The 26,041-nt window shown below is 36.0% G+C and overlaps 1 protein-coding gene across 2 annotated transcripts; it reads left to right on the top strand.

Annotated features, from left to right (window-relative positions):
• The first annotated feature begins 2,174 nt into the window (after window positions 1–2,174).
• Window positions 2,175–24,830, top strand: slc7a1a (solute carrier family 7 member 1a). Of its 2 annotated transcripts, none has more exons than XM_084400633.1 (12): window positions 2,175–2,366; window positions 12,186–12,649; window positions 12,872–13,030; window positions 13,347–13,515; window positions 14,675–14,808; window positions 17,396–17,618; window positions 19,969–20,108; window positions 21,859–21,961; window positions 22,061–22,266; window positions 22,372–22,523; window positions 23,547–23,655; window positions 23,847–24,830. In XM_084400633.1, exons 2-12 carry the CDS (start codon window positions 12,280–12,282, stop codon window positions 24,035–24,037), a joined length of 1,956 nt encoding a protein of 651 aa, XP_084256759.1. In that variant the 5' UTR covers window positions 2,175–2,366; window positions 12,186–12,279; the 3' UTR covers window positions 24,038–24,830. The 2 variants fall into 2 exon arrangements, with proteins under 2 accessions (XP_084256759.1, XP_084256760.1); XM_084400634.1 differs by lacking the exon at window positions 19,969–20,108 and adding an exon at window positions 20,425–20,561 and having other exon boundaries at window positions 2,227–2,366.
• Window positions 24,831–26,041: the final 1,211 nt, after the last annotated feature.

The following is a 26,041-nucleotide window of genomic DNA, read 5'->3' as shown; positions in this document are numbered from 1 at the left end:
ACAGCTCAAAGCTGCACTTTACTGATCTTAAACCATGTGGTCTAGAAAGGAATCTTTTTTTCTTTCTGTTTCTTGGCTTATGCTAATGAAAGACCATTTACGTCACAAGAAAATAATAATGCTCTGGTAAATCATAATTATGACATGAGTCAAAATTATGAGACACTAAAGGAGTGTTCACATTAGCAAAATTTTGTGAGCAAAGTCCATTATCGTCAATAGTGTAGTGATTAATGAAGCACAGCTCACACAGAAGTCACTTCCAAATAATTGGCTTATCTCATAATTTTTATGTCATCATTTTTACTTTTTTATCATAATAATGAGCTACTAATGCATCATTTTTTTTCTTCTGTGCGTGTTGGAAATGGGCTTCCAAACATGCATACCTAATATTTAGATGATCTGAGATTTCTCATTAATGAAAATCTACTTCTTCCAACCACTTCTGTTTATCAGATCTTCACTTAATTTGGCTTAGATCTTCATCATCATATTACAGTTCTGCCATTTTTTTTTTCTTATCAAACTAAGCATCCATGTTCTGTTCCATGCCTTATCAATTACAGCGTTACCTATTGAGAAAATGAGGAATTCTGACTGTCATTAAATGGAATTTCTTCAAATAATCGCTACTAACATAATGCACATTACTCAGCGCTCATTTGTTAGGAATACAAAAAGGTTTTTACAAACGTTATATTTTTAGTTTAGTCTGCCTCAGCGGTCTTACAACGCTCAAAGTCAAAATGATCGAGACAGCCAATCAAATCAAAGTAGGCAGGGTTTACTGTTAACCGTTCGGTGCAGTTTAAGCATTGAAGAGAGTGAGGTAAGATCAGAGACTGTTTAAAGCTACAGTATGTACGATTTTTGTAATAAAATATACAAAAATCACTTGCACAGTGTTATATATTTCCTGCAGTTGTGTGCTTACAATATCCCAAAAGTTCCCAAAGATTTTTAATTTCAGAGAAATTCCAATTTTAAATAATGGCTCGTCCATGTTGACTTGTCGCCTGTCAATGACGTAATATCCGCGTTATCCCTGGTTTCCGCTCTTACTACCATAGTAACCATGGCGACAAACTTGGACAACTGCTTTACATCTAGCGGCACGCTTACGCTGTTGTTGTTTGTTCAAACATTATGGACCATGGCAAGCAGACTTTGGGACAAAAGGAGAACTAAAACGAGGATCAATATTGTCGTGGCGTACGTCCGTGACAAACTTCTACTTGACAGAGACACCACACCACTATTAGACAGGTGAGCGACATAAAACTTATCAATGTTATATAGCTCAACATGATGAAATGTCAGAATATGATCAGATGTTATGTTGATCTAGCTTAGCCTACTGCTAGTCTCATACAGACAAACTAACACATAGAATAACATAACTTTCAACACACTCAAATGCAGTTTAGTGTGATAGTAGACCAAATGAAACAGCGCTGTTACCTCACAAGTTTAATTCGTCAAATAAACTGACCTGTGTGAGTATTAATTCAGCACTTGCGGGTAGTTCGTTGGAATGAAATGTCCTTATTCCTTTATATCAGTGGGACTCGCGTGTGGCGCTGATATCTGTCTCTCAATAGCAATTGCGCCCTGCTTCATACCGCAGTCATATTAAAAACATCAATGTATTTGCTCATCCATAAACATTATTAGATCCATCGGCATGACGACAAGTTCCATAATTCCGCTTATGCATCATCAGCCTACGCCTTTGTTATTGTAAGAGGTTATAGCGACTCCTAGCGGCTAAAAATAAAATAAAAATACATACTAGCTTTAAAACGGGTAAGATGTAAATAGCTAAACATTTCATACATGTCAACTGTTTTGCGATAGAAATATTTAAACAAATCAACTTTTTCTCTCAAACATTTCAGGCCGTTTTGAATTTAAAATGTGCATTTATGTGATTCGTGTGACGATCACAAACCGGTTTAGGTTTTCAACATATAATAAATACAAATAAAATTAGCTACATGTAAATTAATGCAAATATTTGCAAAGTTAAAAATTATTTTCCAAAACAATTAGACCTAGAATTTCCTTCACTGTTCTATTTCAAATGCCTTGTAAAAATTGCAGTTTCTCTCCAGCGAATAGTAAAAGTCGGGAGGAGCGTTTACAAAACCTCAGTGAAACCTGATCCATGTCCCTTTAGGCTACATATCACAAATGACCCCACACACGCACACACACTCACACCACCTGTCAGGAGACTCAGCCCACATTACCACAGACAGAAGCCTCAGCTGGAGGTGGAGGACACAATCTGAGGGAAGTTTTCCTGCAACAGTTTTTCTATCACTGGATCCAGTCTGATCTGCGCTGAGACCAGCTGCACGGTAAGACCCAACATCTGTTTCAGCTAACAGTTTCCTTGCAGGCGTTTTTATTAACACTTCCATCAGTTATGGAAGTTTATTTGGTCATTACGCTCTTGTTTTAGTTATTATTAAAATGAAGAGTGAATCAACTGGAGGTCCGCGGCAGCAGCACATGGTGGTTTAATTACTTAACATGCAGCGCTCCGTTATTATCACCCAGGGCAGCAAAACGTGGGACAGGGCGCACGGGGTCTCCCGCATCCCGCCTTCTAATGTGGTCTGTCCTGCAGGGGGAAAGAGGGGATATTTGCGGACATTAAAAAGGATTGTAGGTTTATGGAAAGTTGCCGCTCCTAAAGCCTGTGGTTTACTGTGAGACGCGAGCTTGCATAATAACCATTTTTCGTTTTCGCACAGTTCGTTTGCGTATTATTTAAATCATAAGAAGTGACGTTAACAACAGACAGATCATCAGTATGTCGTCATATGCCAAAAAACATAAAATAGAAAAGTTTTTGTTATGGAGGATACGCATAGGTTAATACATGTAAATAAAATAATGAAATAAAATAAGACTAATACATTTTATTAATAAAAAATAGAATACAATAAAATAAGGACATAACTTTGGTTATAGGCCTACTTCACGTAAGTCTAATTGTTTAAAAGAATAAAATGCAGGAAAATTCTCTGTAGGTAAATCTTTTCTATTTATAAGCGATACCGGAGTCTCTTCTTCTAGTATAGAGTAAACTGATCTAAAAGAGCGGCATGTCACCTCATGTCATAAGAGATGCAGTAGCTAGTCTAAAGATATTACTGCCAAAACGATCGAAAAAATTTAAACAGACAGTTATGTAATTTATATTAGAATCATTTTGCATATTTTGTTCAGTTGGTGAAGATTAAAACAGTCTACTGGGTTAAACACTTTTTGTGCTGCAAGTATGTATATTTTTAAATGATTAAATCATTAATTTTATTATAAATGGTAATAAACAATGTTTTTTTTCATTGCTATAATGGAAAACATCACACCATCAACACTGACTAACACACACCATGAGCTGTATTTATATGTAAACAATGCAAGTGCTCTACCACGTGAAGTTTTCTGTCCAATGGGGCCAGTAGAGGGTCTTTATTTACTACAGCCTGAGTCACTGTATGTGAAATGTTTCTTCCTCAGACCAGATGGTTTCTGCAACAAAGAGCTCTTTTAATGCTCCTGATTGTTTCAGTAAGTCCTCGTTGGCTGATTGTAGGACAGAGAAATTATTCACTGTCAAATGTTTAGTGGTTTTTAGATTAAGCTGTTGAATGTTTCCATATTACATAGATCACAGTCAAGAGCACAGAAAACATCTCTGATGATCTTTGACCGTTTGTGGTATGTTCTTTATTTGCTTGATTTGATACCATAGATACTACACTAAAATATTGATGTGTGGGTGCGTGTCTGAATGAATCCCAAACTAGATGTTGTTGGCCCTTATAATATTATTACATCCCTTGAAAGGTTTTTATTGTGATGGTGCAGTGTGAAGATCTCCACAAGAACTACAAGTCTTTATTCATTTGTCCTTTAAGTGTTAAGTGTTTTGCTTATTTATATCTGTGACGCGTGACCTCATGGCTCATCCTGCAGGTTTTCTGTGTTATGTAAACTAATTGATTTGTGCATTTCTCGTAATTTGGTCACGTGTATTTATCTATGCCCCCAACATATAACGTGTTACCTGACATCCCACGTATAACGTGCTAAAAACAAGCCTCGACTCTTGAAGTAGTCTTGAAGTGGTGGCCTAGTGGTTTAGAACCTGGGCTGCTGTCATAAAGGTTGCAGGTTCAGTCCAAGGCATGTAATTCAAAATGATTGAGTGGTTAGCTCACAATCAGCCAATTAGGGTATCTGTCATCAAATGTGAGTAGCTAGATCAATTTGAGGCAATAAAATGCATTAGAAAATGGTTCTAGATTTTCAACATTTATGTTTATATTGATGTTAGACTAGTATATCCTTGGTAAAAGGTTCACAGATTCTAAGTCCACTTTTGCTGCAATATCTACATTTTTCAAATTATATCATGATGCAAGATCTGAAACCACAAGCACAATAAATAACATTGCAGTTACGCACAGTAATTTCATGTTTTTTCTATAAACATTGCAAAAACTGCAAAAAGGTGTTTAGATGGGGTTATTAATGCTAAGGAATAGGAAATATTTCTTAAATTATTTCAACTTGTTCCAACAGATGTTAGCACACATTAAAGGGTTAGTTCACTCAAAAAAGAAAATTCTAGCAGATTTACTCACGCTAATGCCATTCCAAACCCATAAGACTTTCGTTCATCTTCGGAGCAAAAATTAAGATCTTTTAGATGAAATCTGAGAGCTTTCTGTCTCTTCATTGGCAGCTATGCAACGAACACTTTGACGCTTCAAAAAGTTAATAAAGAGACTGTAAAATGAATCCATATAAATCGAGCGGTTTAGTCCAAGTTTTCTGAAGAAACACTATCGTTTTAATGTACAGTATGATGAACAGATTTGATTTAGGCTTTTATTCACGTATAAACATTGATCAGCGAACAGCCTCTCATTTTGAGGCCACAGACAGGCATTTAGTACCATAATCAATATTTTTGATCAGTCATTACTCATCAGTAAAACTTTGTTTGAATATTACATGTTTATGATATATTTTCATTTCACTTTTATTTTATCAGGCAAGTCACTTGAGAACAAATTCTTATTTACAAAAACAGCCTGGCTTAAATATTTTATTTGTATGTAGGTATTTAATATTAATATTTGATTAACTTAGCCATATAAATAAATGTATATATTTTACTCTTTTATATATGTGTGTGTGTATATAGTTTACATACATAAAAGAATTTAGATTTTGTCAGTGTTAAATTTAGTCATTGTTAATATAATCAGTCCCCCCCCCTGGTGTGAGACTAAAACTAAACGTCGCAGGATAAGACATTTTTAGGATAACAAGATTTTGAGACCAATTGTATATATACTATTTGTTATAAAAAATCAACCCAAAGTCTAGACCAGTAATGTGCAATGATTATTAGGGCAAAAGTTACATTTATTTAGGCTATTATTTATTTATACATTTATTTACACTACGGATAGTTTTTATGCATTTTCTTTTCTTTTTTTTTTTTTTTTTTTGCAAAAGTGAATTGCAATTACTTATTTACTTGCTTGCAATAAAGGGATTTTCAAAAATGAAAAGTCATTATTTTTTGTTGTTCTAAACCTGTATACATTTCTGGTAACACTTTAGGGTCCATTTCTCGCTTTTAACTAGTTGCTTACTGGCTTAATGCCTTATTCTGAATGACAATATTCTACATCCCTCAATCCTATCCAACACCTAAACTTAACAACTACCTTACTAACTATTAATAAGCAGTAATTATGAGTTTGGTCATAGTTAATAGTTATGGTTAATAGTGAGAATTGGACCCTAATCTAAAGTGTGACCGAATTTCTTTCTTCTACTGAGCACAAAAGAAGATATTTTGAAGAATAGCGGTAACCAAACAGTTGATGAACCCCATTGACTACCATAGAGTGGGAAAAAAAAATACAATGGAAGTCAATGGGGCCCATCAACCGTTTGGTTACCGCTCAAAATATTTATTTTGTGTTCAGCAGAAGAAAGAAATTCATACAGGTTTGGAACAACTTGATGGTGAGTATGGTAGGGTGAACTTTAAATCTAATCTGGGTGCCTGTCCTCTTCAACCTTTAATTTATAGTCTTTTTCATGTCTCGTTAGTGTAACTATGTACCCTGGTAATCCAGAGTTCTCGCGAGATCACAAATTGAATTTGCTCAGCGAGTTACTCTGGTGTCGAGTAATGTTGCTCATTAAATATGCCCCTCGATCTGAGCTGCACCAATCACACCGGGTTATCTGATATAGACGGGCCAGAGGCGAGCTAAACAGATGACGACAGCGCTGTGACGTCGAAGTCATTAGTAAACATTGCAAGATGGCTATGGATGAACACCAGTTGTTTGAAACGGCTTTGGCCGCTACAATGAACGAGTTAGACTTGGCTTTTTATCTAAAACAGGAACAGAAGACGCCGCTCGATTCGTTCCTTTGCAAGAAGGACGTTTTTGCTGTTTTTGCTGTTTCGCCGACCGGATACGGTAAGAGTATAATCAGAGAATGTCTAATAAGGTTAGCTCTGCTGGTAGCTGGGGTTTATTGTTGTGATTGGTCGTAGTGTTATCCAATTGCGTGCAGCGAGATTTTCAAATGCACGCTTGGTGCCGCCCCTCGAGCTGGGCGATTTTCATTAGTCGACGCCATACCATTAATCTTTTAGATGTAGGTCTGGATTTCCAGGCTAGTAACTATGGTCTGTCTACATAGAACGTGCTTCGTGTTCATGGGAAGGTTAGTAGACCGTGTCACAGGTAGAGAACTGGCTTTGCTCCCAATGACAGACAGCTGAGACTCTGTCCACCTTGGCTGCCCTCCTGTTTCACGTCTGTCGTCCTTTTTAAACAGTCATTGGTCTTTATCTGGAGGACGAGACACGGATTTAATTGTTTTAAGCCATTGAGTGGAACTTCATGTTGCCATTATAAACAACTAGGCCCAAGACTTTAAGATGTACTAGAATGTCCTGAAGAAAAAAATCGAAAAAGCATGTTTTCTTATAATATTGAGTTATTTGAGTGAAAGAGTATTGTGATACCTTGACATGCTTGAGGATTTATTCATAACCGAACTTGTTTTCGTTTTCTTGTTGACGGTTTTATAAAAAAAGAAGTGGATGGGTCAGACAGAGGGAGTTTTTTCTTACCGTCGGTTGTCTGCGAGCACATCCTAAATGAGTTTAGACATTCCTGCCAAAGACTAAAACTGAATAATGTTTGTCACATACATTCCAAAGCAAAATAGCAGTCACAAGTTTCTGAGCTAATGGTAGTCGGACGGTGCCAGGTACATTGCACCCACTCTAAACATGCTCATATGGTTGGACAGACCTTCACAAAAACACGTCAACAAAACATGAAGAGTTCAGATGCAAAAGCCTCTAAGTGCCATCTGAAATTTTCTTCTAAAATTAGCATTTTTTATCAAGCTCATATATTTAGGTTCAGTAATTTCACTTTAATGACAATTAATAGGTAATTTTCATTGCCAATTAAGTTAAATAATTGAACATAAACATACAAGCTTGATAAACATTATCATTCTAGAAGAAAATTTCAGATGGCACTTAGAGGCTTTTGCATCTGAACTCTTCACGTGTTCATTTTATTTCTGGGTAGACACTGTCCTTGACCCTATTTCCTATCTGAAGCCTTGCTGTTTCTAGAAGGGGCTTGTGTTGTGGTTGTTATCATACGCCAAACGTCTGTGACGTCAGTACTCAAGCCCGTATTGATGCTAGCGTAGGATCAGTATGTCTAGTTCACATGCTGATGGGATTGTATTGAAGAAATATTGTGATTAAAAGTGAAATAAAAAGGCACAAGCATTCCAAGGCTAAAACACCATAACATAAAGTCGCCCACTGATTGGTTCCCAGGCAACACACCCCTGCTCTACCCACCTGCTTTATTTAGCCAGATAAACTACGTGTGTGTCCATGGTCACCTCACTCGTCCTGACTGAGCCAGAATGTCAAATGATGGCACTATTAACCTTACACAACCCTGCTGTCAGATGAAGCTATGAGGATTTATGTAGATGTGAATTTTTTCCATACGGTTTCCTGCGGACAGAGTGCTGCAAAGTGCATGATGCCATTCAAGAAGAAGATTTACTCAAATGCTATGCTAATGGAGATCTTGGTTGTGTTTTATTTAAATTTTGTCTCTGATATTTCTCACTAAAATGCCTGTGAGGATTTAAAGTAGAAACAATTGAGACGTTGTCACATACAGTAAGTGTGTAAAGCTATGAAATTAACGTTGATAGCATACCAAGGTTCAATGCTAAAGATTTTTTCTACTGTTGTTTAGATTCCCAGAAAACAACCCATATTGTTTTCATTTTTTTGTTTACAGAGCCTGCACATGACATGAAAAAACAAATTCAATTGTTTTAGGTAAATCATAGCCATACTGTTCTAATTCGCTCCCATGATTTATTTATTCGTTCCGTCATTTTGGCAATGATTTAACTATATTAAAACGAGTGAACAAAGTAGTACATGTGGCCATGATTTATCTAAAACAGTTAACAAATTAGTATAATATAATTACCCCCCCCCCCCCCCCCCCCCCCCAAATAAGATTGATACAACAATAACATTTTTGAGACCAGTGAAATTTCTCAATTCTTGATTTCCAATTTCACAACAAAAACTACTAAGCTAACTAATATAAAGTTCAAACATTAATAAACACAAGTAAGCAGTCAGTAATAAAAGAAGAACAAATTAATCAATTACGAGCAGCACAAATAAGTACAATTTAAAGAGACAAATGAAATGAACTGCTTTGATTTTCAGGTTGGTCCGACCATAAATTTTAGGTACAAAAATTATATAAAGTAATCAAATGTAAAATAACACTGCATAGTCTTCACTGTATGAATTAAATATTGATTCTTATTCTTTTTTGTTGTTTGATTAACACTGAGGACTTAATTTTGTGTATATTTGTCCATTTAAGCATGATAAAATGCAAAGGACAACTCAACTCGGTAGTGGAAATGCTGTCAACTGTTCTGAGCATCTCAAAATGTTCTTGGAATGAACTTAGCGTCACTTTTGATTGCAGGCTGTAGGGTCTTGGCAAACTCAACGTGTTGAGTTATTTTTGAAATCGGTTCTGAAACTCTTGAGGAGACATTGTGAGATTAGTAGGGTCTTTCTTAAGGACAAAATCTAGTAGATTTAAGCAGAGCTTTTCATGTGCTCTCTAAAAAACAATGTTTGTGAGTAAAGCCTCAGGTTCATAATGATAATTGAAGTGTGCAATAAATCTCGTCCAAAATGCCTTCATAGCATTTGTGGTCTTTCTGCATTCCTACAGCATGGCATAGAGACATATATCTCAACATGTCTGATGTCACACTATTAGAGCAGTTTAGACCAGCTCACTCAGTGAATGTTGGGACATCTGAATGAGGTCCAACAGGACAGAACTCCAACTCAGGAACAGCTTGTGCTTGGATTACTTTGATTCACGTCTGGATAGAAACCATAGGAAATGGTTTTTGTCAAAAATGTATTAGATGAGTGCAAAATGTTGTTGGGTGAGAAAACTGAAAGCTTTGTAGACCTTACATTGACTTCCTACCGCCACACCTGATTGTGCATCTTTTCAAAATTATATCAAGCTTAATTTATTTAGCTAAACTTAATCTAAACAGTATTTATTAACTATTAGCCTATATATTATTATCTAATTGATTTAGCAAATACACACATATATATATATAGGCATTATATAAAATATAATATTATTTGTCGAAATTAATTGGTCATGTCAAGTGTTTTAAGCAAAGCATATTTTAGGGACGGTTTCCCATATATTGCAATTTTTTTCAATTTCGTATATAAAACCACATACATATTCTTCATGTTCACACGGTGTCATAAATTCTTGGATACAACACTGGTTTCTCCTGAAACCGTTTAGCTATAGCTTGTGTTTGCACTGTTTCAGCAACAGGTTCGTTCCAGTCAGGCCCTCATGCCACGCTTGCGTGATTTAGATGACAACAGTTAAAGGTGCAGTACTGCTTGAGTGACTGCTAACCTGCTTCCATGTTGTGTGATCCATGTTAATGACATCCAAGACATCCGATAGCCCCCGAAGCAGAGAAAGAAAAGGTCGCAACCTCTACGTCTGTGGAACTTTCCATTTAAGAGTGGCTTGTGTGACAGGAAGTGACTCCTTATGTTCCCTTTGCTGTTTAGATGGGAGCTACAAAGAAAGATAACTGGGTCATGATTCACAGTAGCTTAATTTATAGACTCATACTTAATTTCAAACCAAAGCCTCTCAAGTTACTCATAGTTTGAAGTAGTTAAACTGTAATCAAGCTACTATTTAAAGAAAAGTGGTTAGCTATGCTACGTGTTTCTAACAAAATCTAAATTAAATTCATTTGTTCTCAGAGTAATCAATATCTATAGGACAAAAACAATGAGGATCTCAATTACCCTGCTAAAAATAGCTTAAACCAGCCTAAACTGGATTTCTAGTTGTATCTCCTAGCTTGGTCATGCCTATTTTACTGGTTTAGGGACATTGGGGTCAGACTGAGGGACCAGCTGGTTGACCAGCTACGACTAGATTAAAACCATAGACCTTAAGCAGAGCAGTTTTTGAAGTGTGCTTCCCAATGCTAGGCATAAGTGAAGAGTTATTAATCTTTATTGGATTATTGCAATAACATGTTCTCAAAAAAGCAGTGCTTTATTGTACTATAATTATATACATGTGCAAAATTAGCTTGGGGAAAAAGTTGGCTAAAAAAAAGCTGCACTATTTTTACATCAGCTGAGCTACTGTCATACTTTTGTAAAATGCAGTAGAGTGACAACTTTTAGTTAGTTACTCCTGAAAGGTATTTTTCCTTTATTGTGTGAGAAAAATACCACATTTACTGCTGTACATACATCTGTAGTATGATGGTAGCTTCACATTTGCATGAAATTAACTTCTCAGAACTGGCTGGTCTCACAGTGCTTGTGAACACAGATCCCAGTTGTTCTTTTGCTATTGCATGTATTTTTGCCATTAAGATCCGCTCTCGGTTGCGTAACATGTCAGTTCGTGTGAATATGATAGATTATCCCCCGGTGGGCCTCTCCAGCTCTGCCACCAGTCACATTTTATGGATTTCTCTCTATGTTACTCAACACTTGGGGAAAAATGTTCAGTACTTAGACTGGAGACAGTGCAGCTGTATGAACTTATTGACTGGAGAGCTGCCGCCCATTTGTACAGTACATTTTGACTCTTGGCCATTGTGCTTTTCATCAGAAGTTTGGTTGCGGTTCACAATACAGCGTAGAACAGTTCTCTTGCAGTATTATCAAAAATTATTTTTTTTGGCTACAAGTTTAAGTGAATATGTGTCAGTGCTCTGCACGTTTTTTAGGCCCTTAAAAATCTTGACAGCTGCTATCCTCCCCACAAATGTGCTGGTTTGTGTCCTGGAGCTTAGGAAAAGGACGTAATGTTTGCTCTTATCTCTGGTGGAAAATATCTGGAAAATGCCAAGTTACTTTGGTCAAACTGGGAAGGTGTAACAATTAATGATTTAGGCTATATGATTTAGATTAATCTCTGGAAATGTATTTTGTGTGGAAATGAATTTTAAGCAAAAATCTTAAATCTTTCTCAGACAAAATATATAAGCTTTATCAGACAAAATGATTGGATATTATTACAGTACTTTCATATCGTAACATAGTTACCAAGTCATTTGACGTACTGAAGTCATAATTTACTCTCTCTAAATCCATGAGACTTTTTTTCAACAAAAAGAAGAAATTTTGAAGAATGTTCATGCTGCTCTCTTTTGTTTTGTTGGGGTGATCAATATTTTAATTGTATTTATTTTTTCACTTTTTTTTTAACATTTAATGGTTTTGATTTGCTTTTGTCCAACAACATAATCATTATTTGGCTATAATTTATTGATTTATTTTAAAAGGAATGGTTCCAATATCCTCCTTAAAATGTGACATTTATTGCAGCAAATACTGATATGGCCGCGCTGATATATTTTGCATCCCTAATCATTTTGACATCATCTTCAATATATAGATTGCCACTGCCAGTTCCTCAAGTTCATTACTTTGTGTTTTCTTCCCACAGATAAACAACACTTCTGAACAACATTCTAAACATTGAGAGTGAAACAGCAATAAAACGAAGCACAAAAAGAGGCTGGCATCAGATCGAATCAGCAATGGTTTTGAAAAAGCTTTTGCGTTTCGGGAAGCAGCTGCTGAGGGTGAAGGTTGTCAATTGCAACTCGGAGGAATCGCGTCTCTCCCGATGCCTGAACACCTTTGACCTGGTGGCTCTTGGTGTGGGAAGCACTTTGGGAGCTGGGGTGTATGTCCTCGCCGGAGCTGTGGCAAGGGAAAACTCCGGGCCGGCCATCGTGTTGTCGTTCCTCATCGCGGCCATGGCCTCAGTGCTCGCGGGCCTCTGTTATGCAGAGTTTGGGGCGAGAGTGCCAAAAACGGGCTCAGCGTACCTGTACAGCTACGTGACTGTAGGAGAACTATGGGCCTTTATAACTGGTTGGAACCTTATACTTTCATATGTTATAGGTGAGATGACACACTAACAACTACATGTATTTTCCTATAGGCCTACTATATGTTTTTTTTTTTTATGTTGTCATTATTTCTGTAAAACCTCTAAACTAAAACTGAGATGGCACAAATTGGTATATGTGAGTCTGTAAACTGAGGTATAGTGAAGGTTTTTTTACATTTCCTTATGTTTTTCTTTCTTTATGTCTTATGTTATAATCTGTAAAACGTTCTCAGGAACCTCAAGCGTTGCCCGAGCTTGGAGTGCCACATTTGATGAGCTGATTGGAAAACATATTGAGCAATTCTGTCGTCAGTACATGTCCATGAACGCTCCGGGCATTCTGGCGGAGTACCCAGATATATTTTCTGTATTCATCATCCTCATTCTAACAGGTAAAACATGACTAGAGCGCCAATTACATAGGGTTCCATGGCTGAACGAATTGTGTATTCCAGAGGGCCATAAAATGCTTAAATATAATATATATATATATATATATATATGCATGCTATATAATTTCCATGTTGTGTGTCTTCTACTGTGAAACATGTGAAATATATTTTTAAAAGATGAAATATTACATTTAAAACAGTGATTGTGAAACACTCATTCATTCTGAAAATGAAAGCTTTTTCAATGTATATATTTAGCGTCCCTTTGTGTTGACTTTGCTCCGTAGTGTTTTGAACTACGTTTTGTTTGCTGTAGGCCTGCTGGCCTTCGGGGTGAAGGAGTCAGCCATGGTCAATAAAGTGTTCACCTGCATCAACATTCTGGTGCTGCTGTTCATGGTCATATCCGGGCTGGTCAAAGGTACGCTGAAGAACTGGCACCTGGACCCTGATGAGATTCTCAACGGTACCAGTTCCACCCTTAAGTGAGTCGTGTTTTTGTGACTTTTGGAAAACGTTCTTGGGATATGTTTTTTTGAGTATGCAATTTCTGTGATGCTATCAACATCAAACAGAATTTAAAAAAGAAATAACTTCCAAACATAGGGAAGCTCTCTATTTATTATTTTGTGATTTGTAATCTTGTCAAATACCAAGTTATATCAACATTATCTCAGGAAAATGAGATGATGATAATAATAATAATAATGCTTGACCTATGTAGATGTACACTACCATTCAAAAATATGGACTCGTTTTTATTTTTAAAGAATTGAACACTTTTATTCAGCAAGGACATATTAAATTGGTCAAAAGTGAATGTTCATAGATTCTATTTTAAATAAAGACTTTTCTTTTGGATCATGTTTTCTCCAAAATATTAAGCAGCACTACTGTTTTCAATGTTTCCATCCAAAATTGCTAATTTATCATATGCACAAAACTGGAATATGGCAGTACGGAACTTCCTGATAAACTGGTGCCAAATATCACAAAGAAAAATGGAAGTTGCTGCAGTAGGAGAAGACACTTACAAGATTGGTGTGCTGGTTAGTCCAGTTATGCCATCCTATTGTGCAAAGTCACATGACTTTTTTGATGTGCATTGAGAAATGTATTCGGTAAATGTGATTCAATTGAGCACATAAGTTTCTTAGAGTTTATGGCATCTTGCCGTATCCATCCAGCGTTTTTTTTAATGCGATATCCCAAAATTTGCATATAAATATGTGGTTGATAATAATAGAAATTAGAATGATTTCTGAAGGATCATGTGACAATGAAGACTGGAGTAATAATACTGAAAATTATTCAGCTTTGCATCACAGGAATAATTTACATTTCAAAATATTTTTAAATAGAAAATGTAGTTATTGTAATAATATTTAACTTTAATAAGTATTTAATATTCTTCATATTAACATATTGTATTTTTGATCAAATAAATTCAATCTTAGAGAGCATAAGAGACTTATGATAAAAAAATCGTACCGACCCCAATATTTTGAACGGTAGTGTATGTTTCCATATGTTTTATGCAATTCCCTTCACAGTGTCACAGAAATGACACACTTCCCCATTAAATTATGTTTATTCAAATTCAAATGTCATGTTAAAAATGTCTACATTACTCTCTCTGACCAGTTCCACACAGCCCCTGCCTTCGAGAGAGATTCTGGGTGAAGGTGGGTTCATGCCTTTTGGCTTCACAGGGGTCTTATCAGGGGCGGCTACCTGCTTTTACGCCTTCGTTGGGTTCGACTGCATTGCCACCACAGGTACCTAATGTTCACTCTGAACTCCAGTGCTCTCAAATCTCATGTCTAATCTTTAGAAGGCACCCGTTTTCTCCTGAAATTCACTTGAAAAGGTCAAATATATTATGCATGTCCAAAAGTGTGGATAAATTGTGCAATAACCATGTTTTCTACATATAAAGTGCTGCATTGGTACAACAGTGAGGCTATTATGTTACCTATATATTTGGCTTGCGTCCATGTTGCTTTGGTCAAGGTTATTTCGAGTTTCCCTTTATGTTTATAATCGTCTTGCGTGGATATTCTCAGTGGATTTCTGCTTATGGTTTGCCTCTGGCCCCCCTCTTTTATGGCGGCTCACTCCCCCACATTCCCTTGCTTTCGATTGGCTAGAGTGTTTCAGGGTTTGTCTGGACATGTTTTCCTCCCTGTAGCTGTGGTTCACATTCAGTAACCCCTCCTCATCTACACTGGTCAGGAATGCTAATTTACCCATGTGCCTGTGCTCTCTCTGCCACTGCTGGCATGAACATACTACTCCTCTGTTTTATGTAGTGCCCTGCGCAAGGTCAAGCCATAGGAACTTTTGCTAAAAGCGAACATGCTCACACTACTCACTGCAGCAGCCGAGGCATTTTCTAACTACAAGGCTTCTTAATGGCGCAATTAAATGTAGTTGAATTAATGTAAGTCTGATGTTCACTAATGTTAAAAAATTTGGGGTTGGTACGATTTTTTTTGTTTTTGATAAGTCTCTTATTCTCATTAAGGCTCATTAAGGCAGTAAAAGCAGTTCTATTGTGAAATATTACAGTTTAAAATAACTGTTTTGTATTTTAATATATTTTAACATTTAATTTATTCTTCAGTATCACATGATCCTTCAGAAATCCTTCTAATATAATTTATAATATTATAATATAATTATATTTATATAATATAAATATTATTCTCTATTTCATGAGAGAGATTAAAATAAAATAAAAATAAAAATGGTGGATTTTGTGCACATTCTCATAGTGTATTTTATGTAAACCTGTTTCATAATAAAAAGGTTATTGTGACTATATTTCTTGTTACAACATCATTGAAGCTTAATATCTGACAGTGATGTGACTTCATTTCAAATTTTAAAGGAGATGCAATAATTCTTATTTTAATTATCTCACAATTACCCTTTTTATTTCATTTTTTGTACTCTTACTTGGAAACTTCCATAGTATTTGTAGAGCCACTAATTAAAAGACAAACATCTATCAATTAGTTTTCTATTTCACACAATAATGATCAGTCATTCAGTCATGTCATGAGATAGGATGGAACAAAATTAAATCCCCACATATCAATAATGTAAAGAGCTGAAAATAAACTGGTGTCTTGTTACATTAATGTTCTCTTGAGAAAAACAAACTGTCTAAGAACTCTTGTTATTTGATAGTCTGGGCATAGGTCTGTTTATGTTATTGGTTATCTGACTTTGTTATTGGTACTGTGATTAGGGCTGGACCCGAATATTCGAATATTCGTTCGGTGGGTTGGTATTCGATTTGAAAATTTGACATTCGAATATTCAGGGGTTTTTTTGCACACCTGGCATCCCCCTCGAAATGGTTCTCATTCGCGCTTGAATATGTTTAACACTATAAAATCTGGTGAAATACAATACTTTTTTTTTACAATTATCTTATATAGCCTAGCCATTTTTAATAGGATGGACAGTTGAAGGAACCCAACCTCGTTATACTTAATAAATATATTTGCTTCTTCTTGGCCTACTAAAGTGTTCCTGCAACGGGAGTATTCTCTCGCAGAACAGCGGAGTTTGTATGGACAGAAGTGCATGCCTAAGCTTGTATTTTGGGTTAAGCTGCGTTGCTTTGACATTGTGGAAAATAGAATAATAGAAACAAAATGTATTAGCCTTTTTACCCATTATTATCAATCTAAATTAATCTCGTTTTTAATTTAACTTAATTTCGTTTTTCTTTATTTAAATTTCGTTTTTCTTTATTTAAATCTACCCTTTACTGTGTCAGTAATTTGTTAGTCAGAAAAATATTAGACTACCTTAAAAGTATTGCTTAAGTTAACAGACCTGTGTGTGTTTTATATCACTGGTGCAGTGTCCGTTCTCGGAGCATATAAGCCCTGTGAGGCGCGCCGCTTCCCGCTCGCGCTGTTCTGTAGTTTATTTTAAAATTTATTAATTCTGAATGTGTCGTCTTGCGTGTCCATCTATATTGCACCAAATGCGACACTGCACTCCCTTGTGAAGTCGATTGGATGAACGGTTCTCGAAATAATCAAAATGCATACAGACAGACACATAGAGATTCCTGCCTTCATTAGAGAGAAGAATATGTTCAGCACCCTCTCTCCGAAGCTTCGAATATTCGATGTTCATTACTACCGAAGCTTCGAAGCTCAAAAAATGGTATTCGGACCAGCCCTAACTGTGATAGAGCAATTAGCTACTGACATATGGTGACATATTTTTCTATGACATAACATTGGTGACATATGGATGATGCAGGTTCGAGTCCAGCCTGCAACATGCAATCTTCCATAACTCAATACTGTTCTCACAATATCCTGTTCCATATCACAGGTGAAGAAGTGAAGAACCCCCAGAGAGCCATTCCCATCGGGATCGTCTCCTCCCTCCTCATCTGCTTTGTGGCATACTTTGGTGTATCGGCTGCCCTCACCATGATGATGCCATATTACATGCTGGATAAAAACAGCCCTCTTCCTGCAGCCTTTAAGTACGTTGGCTGGGAAGGAGCCACGTACGCTGTGGCGGTAGGCTCCCTCTGTGCCCTGTCCACCAGGTAAGCACTGATCCTATGAGTCGTTTTAAAACACTATGGCCCAGTTTAGAGTAAACCAACCCCTGCATGGTAGAGCACAAAAAATGTACTTGAAATGAATAATTACCCATGTTCCCTGAAATGAATGGATGTAATTACCCTCAAGCCTGGTTGCTGTTTAAAAGAGTACGTCATTTTGATAGTACAACCTTAAGGAAGTTGACCAATCCAATCATAAAATTTTACTAAGTGAACTCTGACAACCCAAGGGAGGTTGAGAGAGTGCAGTCCGGGAATAAATTGCGTGATGGTGTGTGCATATATTTATCTGAGGCAGCTCATATGAGCCCCTTGCTAAAAATACGAAAGGAAATTTGGTGTGCTGAGTTATGAATCCTGTTTCTCAGTCATGCAACACTCTCAGTCCAGGCCATGAGTGGGATTAAGCCTTCATGCTACATTTTTTCTGTCCATAAAAGTCAGGCAACAATTAGTCTCATAGTTCTGGCCTACATGCATATGCACCATGTTGTTTGTACTATGAAGCATGAATAGTGTGTAGTCTATAAAGGGAAAATGTCTTCTGCATGATCTATCCAAGTCCTAAACCTCTCATCCTTCTAACAATCCACCTAACTTATGAAACTTATGACACTAATGAAAACCTCAGTTGAAGTAGAATTATTGGCATTTTTCTCTTTGGTTTCCAGTTATTGCAATATTTTCAATATTAAAATACTATTTTGGAATCCATTCAAAAGTGAAGTGTGTAATTTTATGTTCAAATACCTACCTAAGGACTGCCTGTTTAGACAGGGTCATATTGTTCAACCAATGTGTGTGACTAGGTTTTACTTGTAGATTTATCTGATGAAACCATTTTTCTACATGAGACCATAATAAACAAAAATAAAAAAACTTTCACAGACATAATTAAAAAAAGCTGAGTATATAGTTCTGCTTATCGGTATCAGTTTTTTTTTTTTTTTTTTGCTACTAAATGCTAATAACTTGTCTTAGTCAATATTTCCTCATTTTGGGCATTTCGTTTTAGTTGACAAAAGTAACATTTTAGTTGAGGAGAATACAAATTGTTGTCATCTTTGTCATCATTATATATAGTCCACACCACATCTATAAAAAATAAAGACACAGAGGAACAATATTTTTTTCCCAGTTGAGGAACAATAAAAATATTGATATTCACTCAACTTTAAAGAGCTTGAGGATTTAAAGCAACAGACGAAAATAATATAAAGAGAATGTTATTGTCAAGTCAAGGATTTATGTAGTTTTACAATACAGATTGTTTCAAAGCAGCTTTACAGTGATAATAGGAAATGAATGGAACAAAGAAAGTCATTGTCTAGCTTAAGTTTTTGATTGATTCATTTCCGTTGTAAAAATCATTAGTTATTAACTTAGGGGCCGCTTACATGACACCGTTTTCAACTGAAAACAAAAAAACTGTTAATGCTTTCTGGCTGTTCATTTACACGACAATGGTGTTTTGGTGGCCTGAGAACGCAAACTTTGAAGTAGGTTTTTAAAGTGCATTTAAATGGGTTTTTGAAAGCGATTCCGTTATAAGCGATACGTTATAAACAGTTACACCCAAAAACGTTGACGGCGTGTATTATGTGTTAACCCTATAGGCATGCGCGTCTGAATGCTTATGTGCGTAGTCTTTCTTTACAAAGTGACATTGCCAATTACTTGTCTGGCATGCATAATACAGTGTTTTTAGTCGTTTCCGCGGATCCGTGTGAACGCGAATCGTTTCGACAACGTTTTCATCTGTACAGAGGAAATATTGTCTGTTGGTGTGGACACTAATATATTTATCGTAATCGTTATCTTTATAGTTATCATTCTTGTTGTGAACAGGCCTTAACACTGAGCAGACTGGTAAAAAAATGGCTGAATCCTAGAAACACCACCCAGTCAAATTAGAAGTGTGTATTTGTAGGCTGATTTCCCAGAAGAGCAAACGCTGTGGCTATGTGGCGCTTTCAAAACATTGCACTGTTTGTTTGAGTTTTCATCTATGCCGGAAGGGGTGGTAGACGCATATGGAAACAATCATTATTTTTGCAATGCCACTTGTTTACCACTAGTGCTTCAGAAATTACATGCTTCACCATTAAAATCATCATTCAAAATTCACTCTTGAATGCCAAGAGATTGATGCTTTTGCTCTTGCAAATATTTTATCTTTGTGTTGGTGGTCTAATCTCTCTTCTGATTGGTGGGGGTGGCCTATTTGTGGCATGTATCTATCTTATAATAACACCACAGCAGTGTATGAATGCACTATGTCTGTGTCTCTCTTTTGCATGGCATGGTTTGTTTTCTCCATCTCTCGCGGCAGCCTGCTTGGCGCCATGTTCCCCATGCCCCGTGTCATCTGGGCCATGGCTGACGATGGCCTGCTCTTCAAATTCATGGCTGGGATCAGCGAGAGAACAAAAACACCCTTATCTGCCACTATAACAGCAGGCTTTGTCGCAGGTGAGAACGAATTTTAATGCTACTAATCTACTGACGTCGCGTTACGTTTGCGGTATCGTGCATCCGTCCACTGGAGCATGTTGCATGGAAAAACAACATTTTCGTCACTCTGAACCTAGCTGGCATGGGCCAGGTGACGCTGCCAGCCCCCAAAAACTACGATGCCATTTAACAGTTTTTTTATTTTTAATTTTTTTACTGGATTTATCCACTTTCTGCCTTTGACACAATCTCTGGCAGCTGCCCAGTTGGCTTATGTGTTTACTTCTATTTTCTGTTCTGCTTTGTTTCTTTTTTTTGATCATTCCATGATCAGTCTCTTGGGGTCCTTGTTCCCCCTCCCTCGTATAATCTTTGCCATGGCCCGGGACGGTCTGCTCTTCTCATTTCTGGCACGGGTGAGCGAGAAGAAGACGCCCATCGTGTCCACTCTGGCCTCCGGGGTCATTGCTGGTAAGAGCAGAGGAAGGCATTGTGGGAATGCAGGGCTCCAGTGGGCTGCTTTTGTTGCTGTTAGAAACACCAGCCTGTACATATCTATAGGGAGGAGGTTGGAAACTCACTGTTTATAAGACAAACATGGAGCAGTTACATGTAATTGGAATTATTAATGGGTTTTTTTTATGTTTTTTTATGATTCCAGTAGTTTCCTGGAATAAAAGCTTGTAAGACTATTTGTTTTATTGTGCAAACATTAGGTGATACCATGACGTCAGTTTTGCTATACTATTGACATTGTGTAGTTTTGTTTCCGTTTCATGCATTTAAAGATTTTAATTGCTTATGCTTTTAACCCTTTCCATGAATAGGGTACTAATGACAGTTCGGGGAGATAATATATATTTTTTTATTATCATTATTATTTTCCAAGGAGGCACTTCAGAGACTTCAGAAAGGAATGCTAAAACTAAATATAATTTGACCAACTATTAGAATTTGTTTATATTGAATTTTATTTTAATTTTAATACATTTTATATTTCATATTGTTATAGAATATCTGATAGTTTTGCCTGAACTTTTAACACTAGAAAGCATTAACCAAAAAGCATCAAGATTTCACTCCCACATTTCTCCCCACAAATAATGTGAAAATGCTCTTTGCAGATGAACAGAATATTTCATAAATCAATGTTATTGTTATTATTATTATCAAAAACATAAAAATATACAATGTTAAGAAACATAAATAAGGGTCATTTTGAACCCCTTTATGCAGTCTCGGGTAGTGATATAAAAAATGTCTATTCTATGACAAGGAAATGTATAAAATATCAAATAAAAATATATTTTTTAATATATTTATAAAACCCTCTTTATGCATTCTAGGGTTAAAAAAAGTAATGTGACATCATTTTATACCCTATTTGTGGAAAGTGCCGGTTTCTTTAATTTCACGTTTATACAAGTATCTATTTAATATTACAAATGGGAATTTAAACATGTTGATGAATGTTTTGTAACAGTTGATAATCCATGAACATTGACTCTTGACTGCATATTCAATTATTTTTTGCTGACAAACAAGACACAAATGCATTTTTAGGAGTATTTCTTGGGAATAATGTTTATGTAATTGTTATATTTTCTCTTACCTTGAAATAAGTATTACTGTCATGTTGACCTAAAGAAAACATGCATATTCTTTACACAGTAGATATAGTTTTGAAACCTTATTAAATTTCTCATTATAAATATCAAACTATCCTCAAAACGGATGACAATATCCGATCCTCTTCCTTCCTTTGCAGCTATCATGGCTTTCCTGTTTGACCTGAAGGACTTGGTTGATCTGATGTCTATAGGAACTCTTTTGGCCTACACCCTGGTCGCCGCCTGTGTTTTAGTACTCAGGTTGGCAGATGCATATAAAATGAATGCATTTTAAATATCAGTGTACTTACAATGAGGCTATTCACAGTCCCTTCCGTAAAACAATGTTGTAATCTGTAGGTACCAGCCCGAACAGTTTTCTCAGATATATCACTTAGCAAACACACAGGAAGAAATGGAAATGAGCGAGACCATAAGTACGCCTAGCATGGGGATTCTTCCTGGCATAGAAGAGCGATTCAGCTTCAGAACAATGCTCTTCCCCCACATCACTGAACCCTCCAACATGTCAGGCTTCATCGTTAACATCTGCACAAGTCTGCTAGGTATGAATCAGTGCGATTCCACATTAAGACAGGTCCTGTTTTTATTAGGGCTTTATGATTTTGTTCAGTTGTTTTTTGGAGGTTTCTAAACGGCGTCTCTTCTAGGTATGCTGATCCTTAGCTTCAGTCTGTTGGCTGTCCAGGGCGGAACTGCAGTGTGGAATATTGTCACTCTCGGTGTCCTGTTCAGCCTGTGCGTCATTATCACGTTTATCATCTGGAGACAACCTGAGAGTAAAACCAAGCTCTCTTTTAAGGTTAGACATCAAGGCGTAATACAAATGCACATTTATGTGGTCACACCCAAGATTTACTATTTATAGAGTTAGTTTCATTCAATCGAATGTTGATAATTAACTATTAAACACAATGAGAAAAATACTATGTTTTATGTTATTATGTCGGGTCAGATGCTTAATTATTATTTTTTTTGGTCCAGATCTATATGAATTTATCCAGAAATATATGAAAAATGCTATTTATCCATGCAATTACTTGAATGGCCCTCTTTTGTGACAAGCATATTTTTAATTTCTGTATATATATAATATGTATTTGTATGTGTGTGTGTGTGTGTGTGTGTGTGTGTGTTTTTTTTTATATATATATTCAGGGTGATACAACTTTCCTGATATTACAATGAAGAATATATTGTTTTTGGATGTTTTTTTTTTTTTTTTGCCAAATCAATGTCATGTAATGTGACCAATAAAATAATGTGATAAAGTCAACATGCAAAAAAGAAAAAAAAGAAAAAGAGAGGACCCATAATGTCATGGCTGTGTCAAGGTCAAAGTCTCTTAAAATATCATATCATTTAATGTTGTTCAAATACGTTAAGAATTTTATGAATTTATAATTCATGATATGGCCTTGAAAAAAGTAAAAAATTTAAAGCACATGAAACATCCAGTGTTACTGACATTAAACCTTGCTAAAAATGTTTTTGGTAACTGAATTAAAGCTTAAATAAAATATAAGAAATAGATGGAAAAATTTTGTCTTGGCAACTAACTGAAATAAGTATAAATTGGAGTAATAAAACTACTAAAAAGTACATTACAGAATCACTACAACTTAAACTAAAATTAATATGAAAACTCAAAATATAAAAATAATAATACTGAAGTAACATGAATTTCTAAGAGTTGCCATGTGTTTTTTAGACTATATTTTCAAAATATTTTTCTAATTCTTTATCATAGGCGTTCTTCTGAACTGTAATTCTGGCATTTCAATAATTCTGAATTACAATAGTAATTTTTCACATCCTCCAACAGGTTCCTTTGCTTCCATTGCTCCCGGTGGTTAGCATGTTTGTCAATGTGTACCTGATGATGCAGCTGGACAGGGGAACCTGGATACGATTCGCCATCTGGATGTCTATAGGTACAGTACACGCTCCTTCACGAGCCAGTATGCTAAACATTTTGAAAACTGGTCCGACCACTCGTAAACACTGGTTGTACTGTTTGTAAAGATCAAATTTAGGCTTTCGGTCATTTGACGATTATGAATGGCCTCCAGGAAAGCATGTATGTGGTCAATAATTTGTTCCATTATCCCTCTGTTCTCTCCAGGACTCGTAATCTACTTTGGCTATGGAATCTGGCACAGTACTGAAGCTGCACTGGCCCATTCCAGTATGGACGAGGAACTGAGTGTGTACAAACCAGCCTGCGGTCTAAACAGGGACAGTGTGACCCCGGAAAAGGAGGCTTTTCTCTGTAATGGCCATGGATCACAGGTTGATGAGGATGGAGATCTCTAATGTGGGACAGTGTTACGTTATTTACTCAAACTTTACATTAAATCACACCGCTGAGAGGTTGTGAGGAGCACAGGCCGTTGGAATCTAATCAGATGGAGCTCTTTGACCGATTTAACGATGTCACTTCCTTGTCTAAGGGCTCTGTTAGGTGCACACTACATGGGTGGAAGTATTTGAGTATTCTCACAACTCTCAAGTTTTTTTTTTCCTACTTAAGAGATCTCGAAGTAACCAAAAGAGGCACAGGACCTTTTATTGAGTGGCTTTAGAGAGAAAAAAGATGTGAGCTGCAGTATTTGATGTTGACGGCTGCTTTGAATTTGTGCCTTTTGTCTTACTATTGCAATTCAAGCTAAATCAGAGTTGTTCTTTCTGAATGTTGGATGTCATTGTTTTACGTACCTTACAACAGACGAGAGGAAGAAATCAAATCATGCTTGGCTTTTCTGTTGAATTTGTAGTACTTGTCTGAGATCCCATTTAGGAACCTTTTCTGGCTGGTTTGAACTGCTCTAATCCAGAATGTGTAGGTTTTTACTGGTCCACCCAGATTAGACCTTCGGGTAGTACTGCCACCTGGTGGTCTGGTTGAGCAGTTACCAGCATTAGTTGCTTTTATCTGTCACAGTGCTGGCTGCTGTGTCTTCTATGCAAATGGAGTAAAGCAGGCATTTTTTATTTGGAGAAAAGTTCATATCTAGGGGTATATTTTGGTCATTTAAGGTGTTTGGACATATCACATTGTGTTTTTGTCAAGCTAAATGTTTTTCAAATTAAAAAAAAAAAGTGTTGGAATAATTTCCTTAGATCTTTTTAAAGGTTTTTGAAAGAAGTCTTATGCACCAAGCAAATAATTTTAAATACTGTAAATACAGTAATATTGTGAAATATTATTACAATTTAAAATAGCCATTGGAAAATATTTTTATATATATATATATATATATATATATATATATATATATATATATATATATATATATATATATATTAAAATATAAACAGACTATATAAATGTTATAGACTTTATAAATATCAAAAACATAAAAAAAAAAAATCATAATTATTTCAAACACAAGTACTGTTGTGTTCTGTTGCTGGTCTTCGTCAACAACACGCGCTTTTGCACCACCTGCTGGTGAGGTTGACTAACAGCAGATGGACAGTATGCTCGGCAATCTACTGCTTTTCCTGCAGTTCCTGGATGTCAATGTTGAATTTACTGCCGAATTTGAACCACTGAATTTGTGGAAGCGAATTTGCAAAGCGAAATAAAATGGACCGAAAAATGCCTGTTAAAAATTTTAGGTTGTATTTTTAAAACAGTTTGAATATTTTGGAAGTGAAATATGAAAGGTGAAAATGGATTATCGAATTTTTAATAATGAAAATGTTTTTAATTGAAATATTCACAGCTTAAATATTCAACCATGTTGAATTTCAGCCAATAATATATATCTATCATTATTATTATTCTGACAATGGCCTTTGAGTTCCAGCAGTTATAAATTGATGCTTTCAATAGGATATGATGCTAGTAGGATAGAGGTAAGTACTGGTTGGTGAGTATAATCTTGGCAATGTTAAATATTAAAAGAAAAGTAATGGTTATATAATAGTAATTCTCAAATGTTTAGAAGTAAATATAGATATTTTTCATGTTTCCCCAACAGTTTTCTCAGGAGCATGATTGCCATTTGTTTTTAGCTGGATTACAAACAACCCTTCATCAACCAATCTGACCTCAGGATCATTTAGTCTAGAATGTATATTATGAATTTATATTAAGAACATATATTTATAAGTTCTAGTTAAACTTCTTCATATATTCGTATTTGCTGAAGCAGCAGCACATTGATGTTTGCTAACAGTCCTTTAATCATGCAGACTTGATGCTTCACACTCAATTGATCAAAATACTATCTTTCTTTATATTCCATGGAGTAAATGATTTGTAAATAGCAAATCTTGCTCTATAATGCTGAAAACAATTACGCATGTGCA

The sequence above is a fragment of the Rutilus rutilus genome (assembly GCF_951802725.1).
Source record: "Rutilus rutilus genome assembly, chromosome: 25".
Lineage (NCBI taxonomy): Eukaryota > Metazoa > Chordata > Actinopteri > Cypriniformes > Leuciscidae > Rutilus > Rutilus rutilus.
This window is presented reverse-complemented; position numbering and strand designations above follow the sequence as displayed.

What these genes read in the sequence shown, in the direction of transcription:
- slc7a1a (XM_084400633.1), top strand. Translation starts at nt 12,280, where the DNA reads ATGGTTTTGAAAAAGCTTTTGCGTTTCGGGAAGCAGCTGCTGAGGGTG. An exon ending in GGTACCAGTTCCACCCTTAA is followed by an intron (nt 13,516 to 14,674) that starts GTGAGTCGTGTT and finishes CTCTCTGACCAG; the next exon opens with TTCCACACAGCCCCTGCCTT. An exon ending in AACAGCAGGCTTTGTCGCAG is followed by an intron (nt 20,109 to 21,858) that starts GTGAGAACGAAT and finishes CTTCCTTTGCAG; the next exon opens with CTATCATGGCTTTCCTGTTT.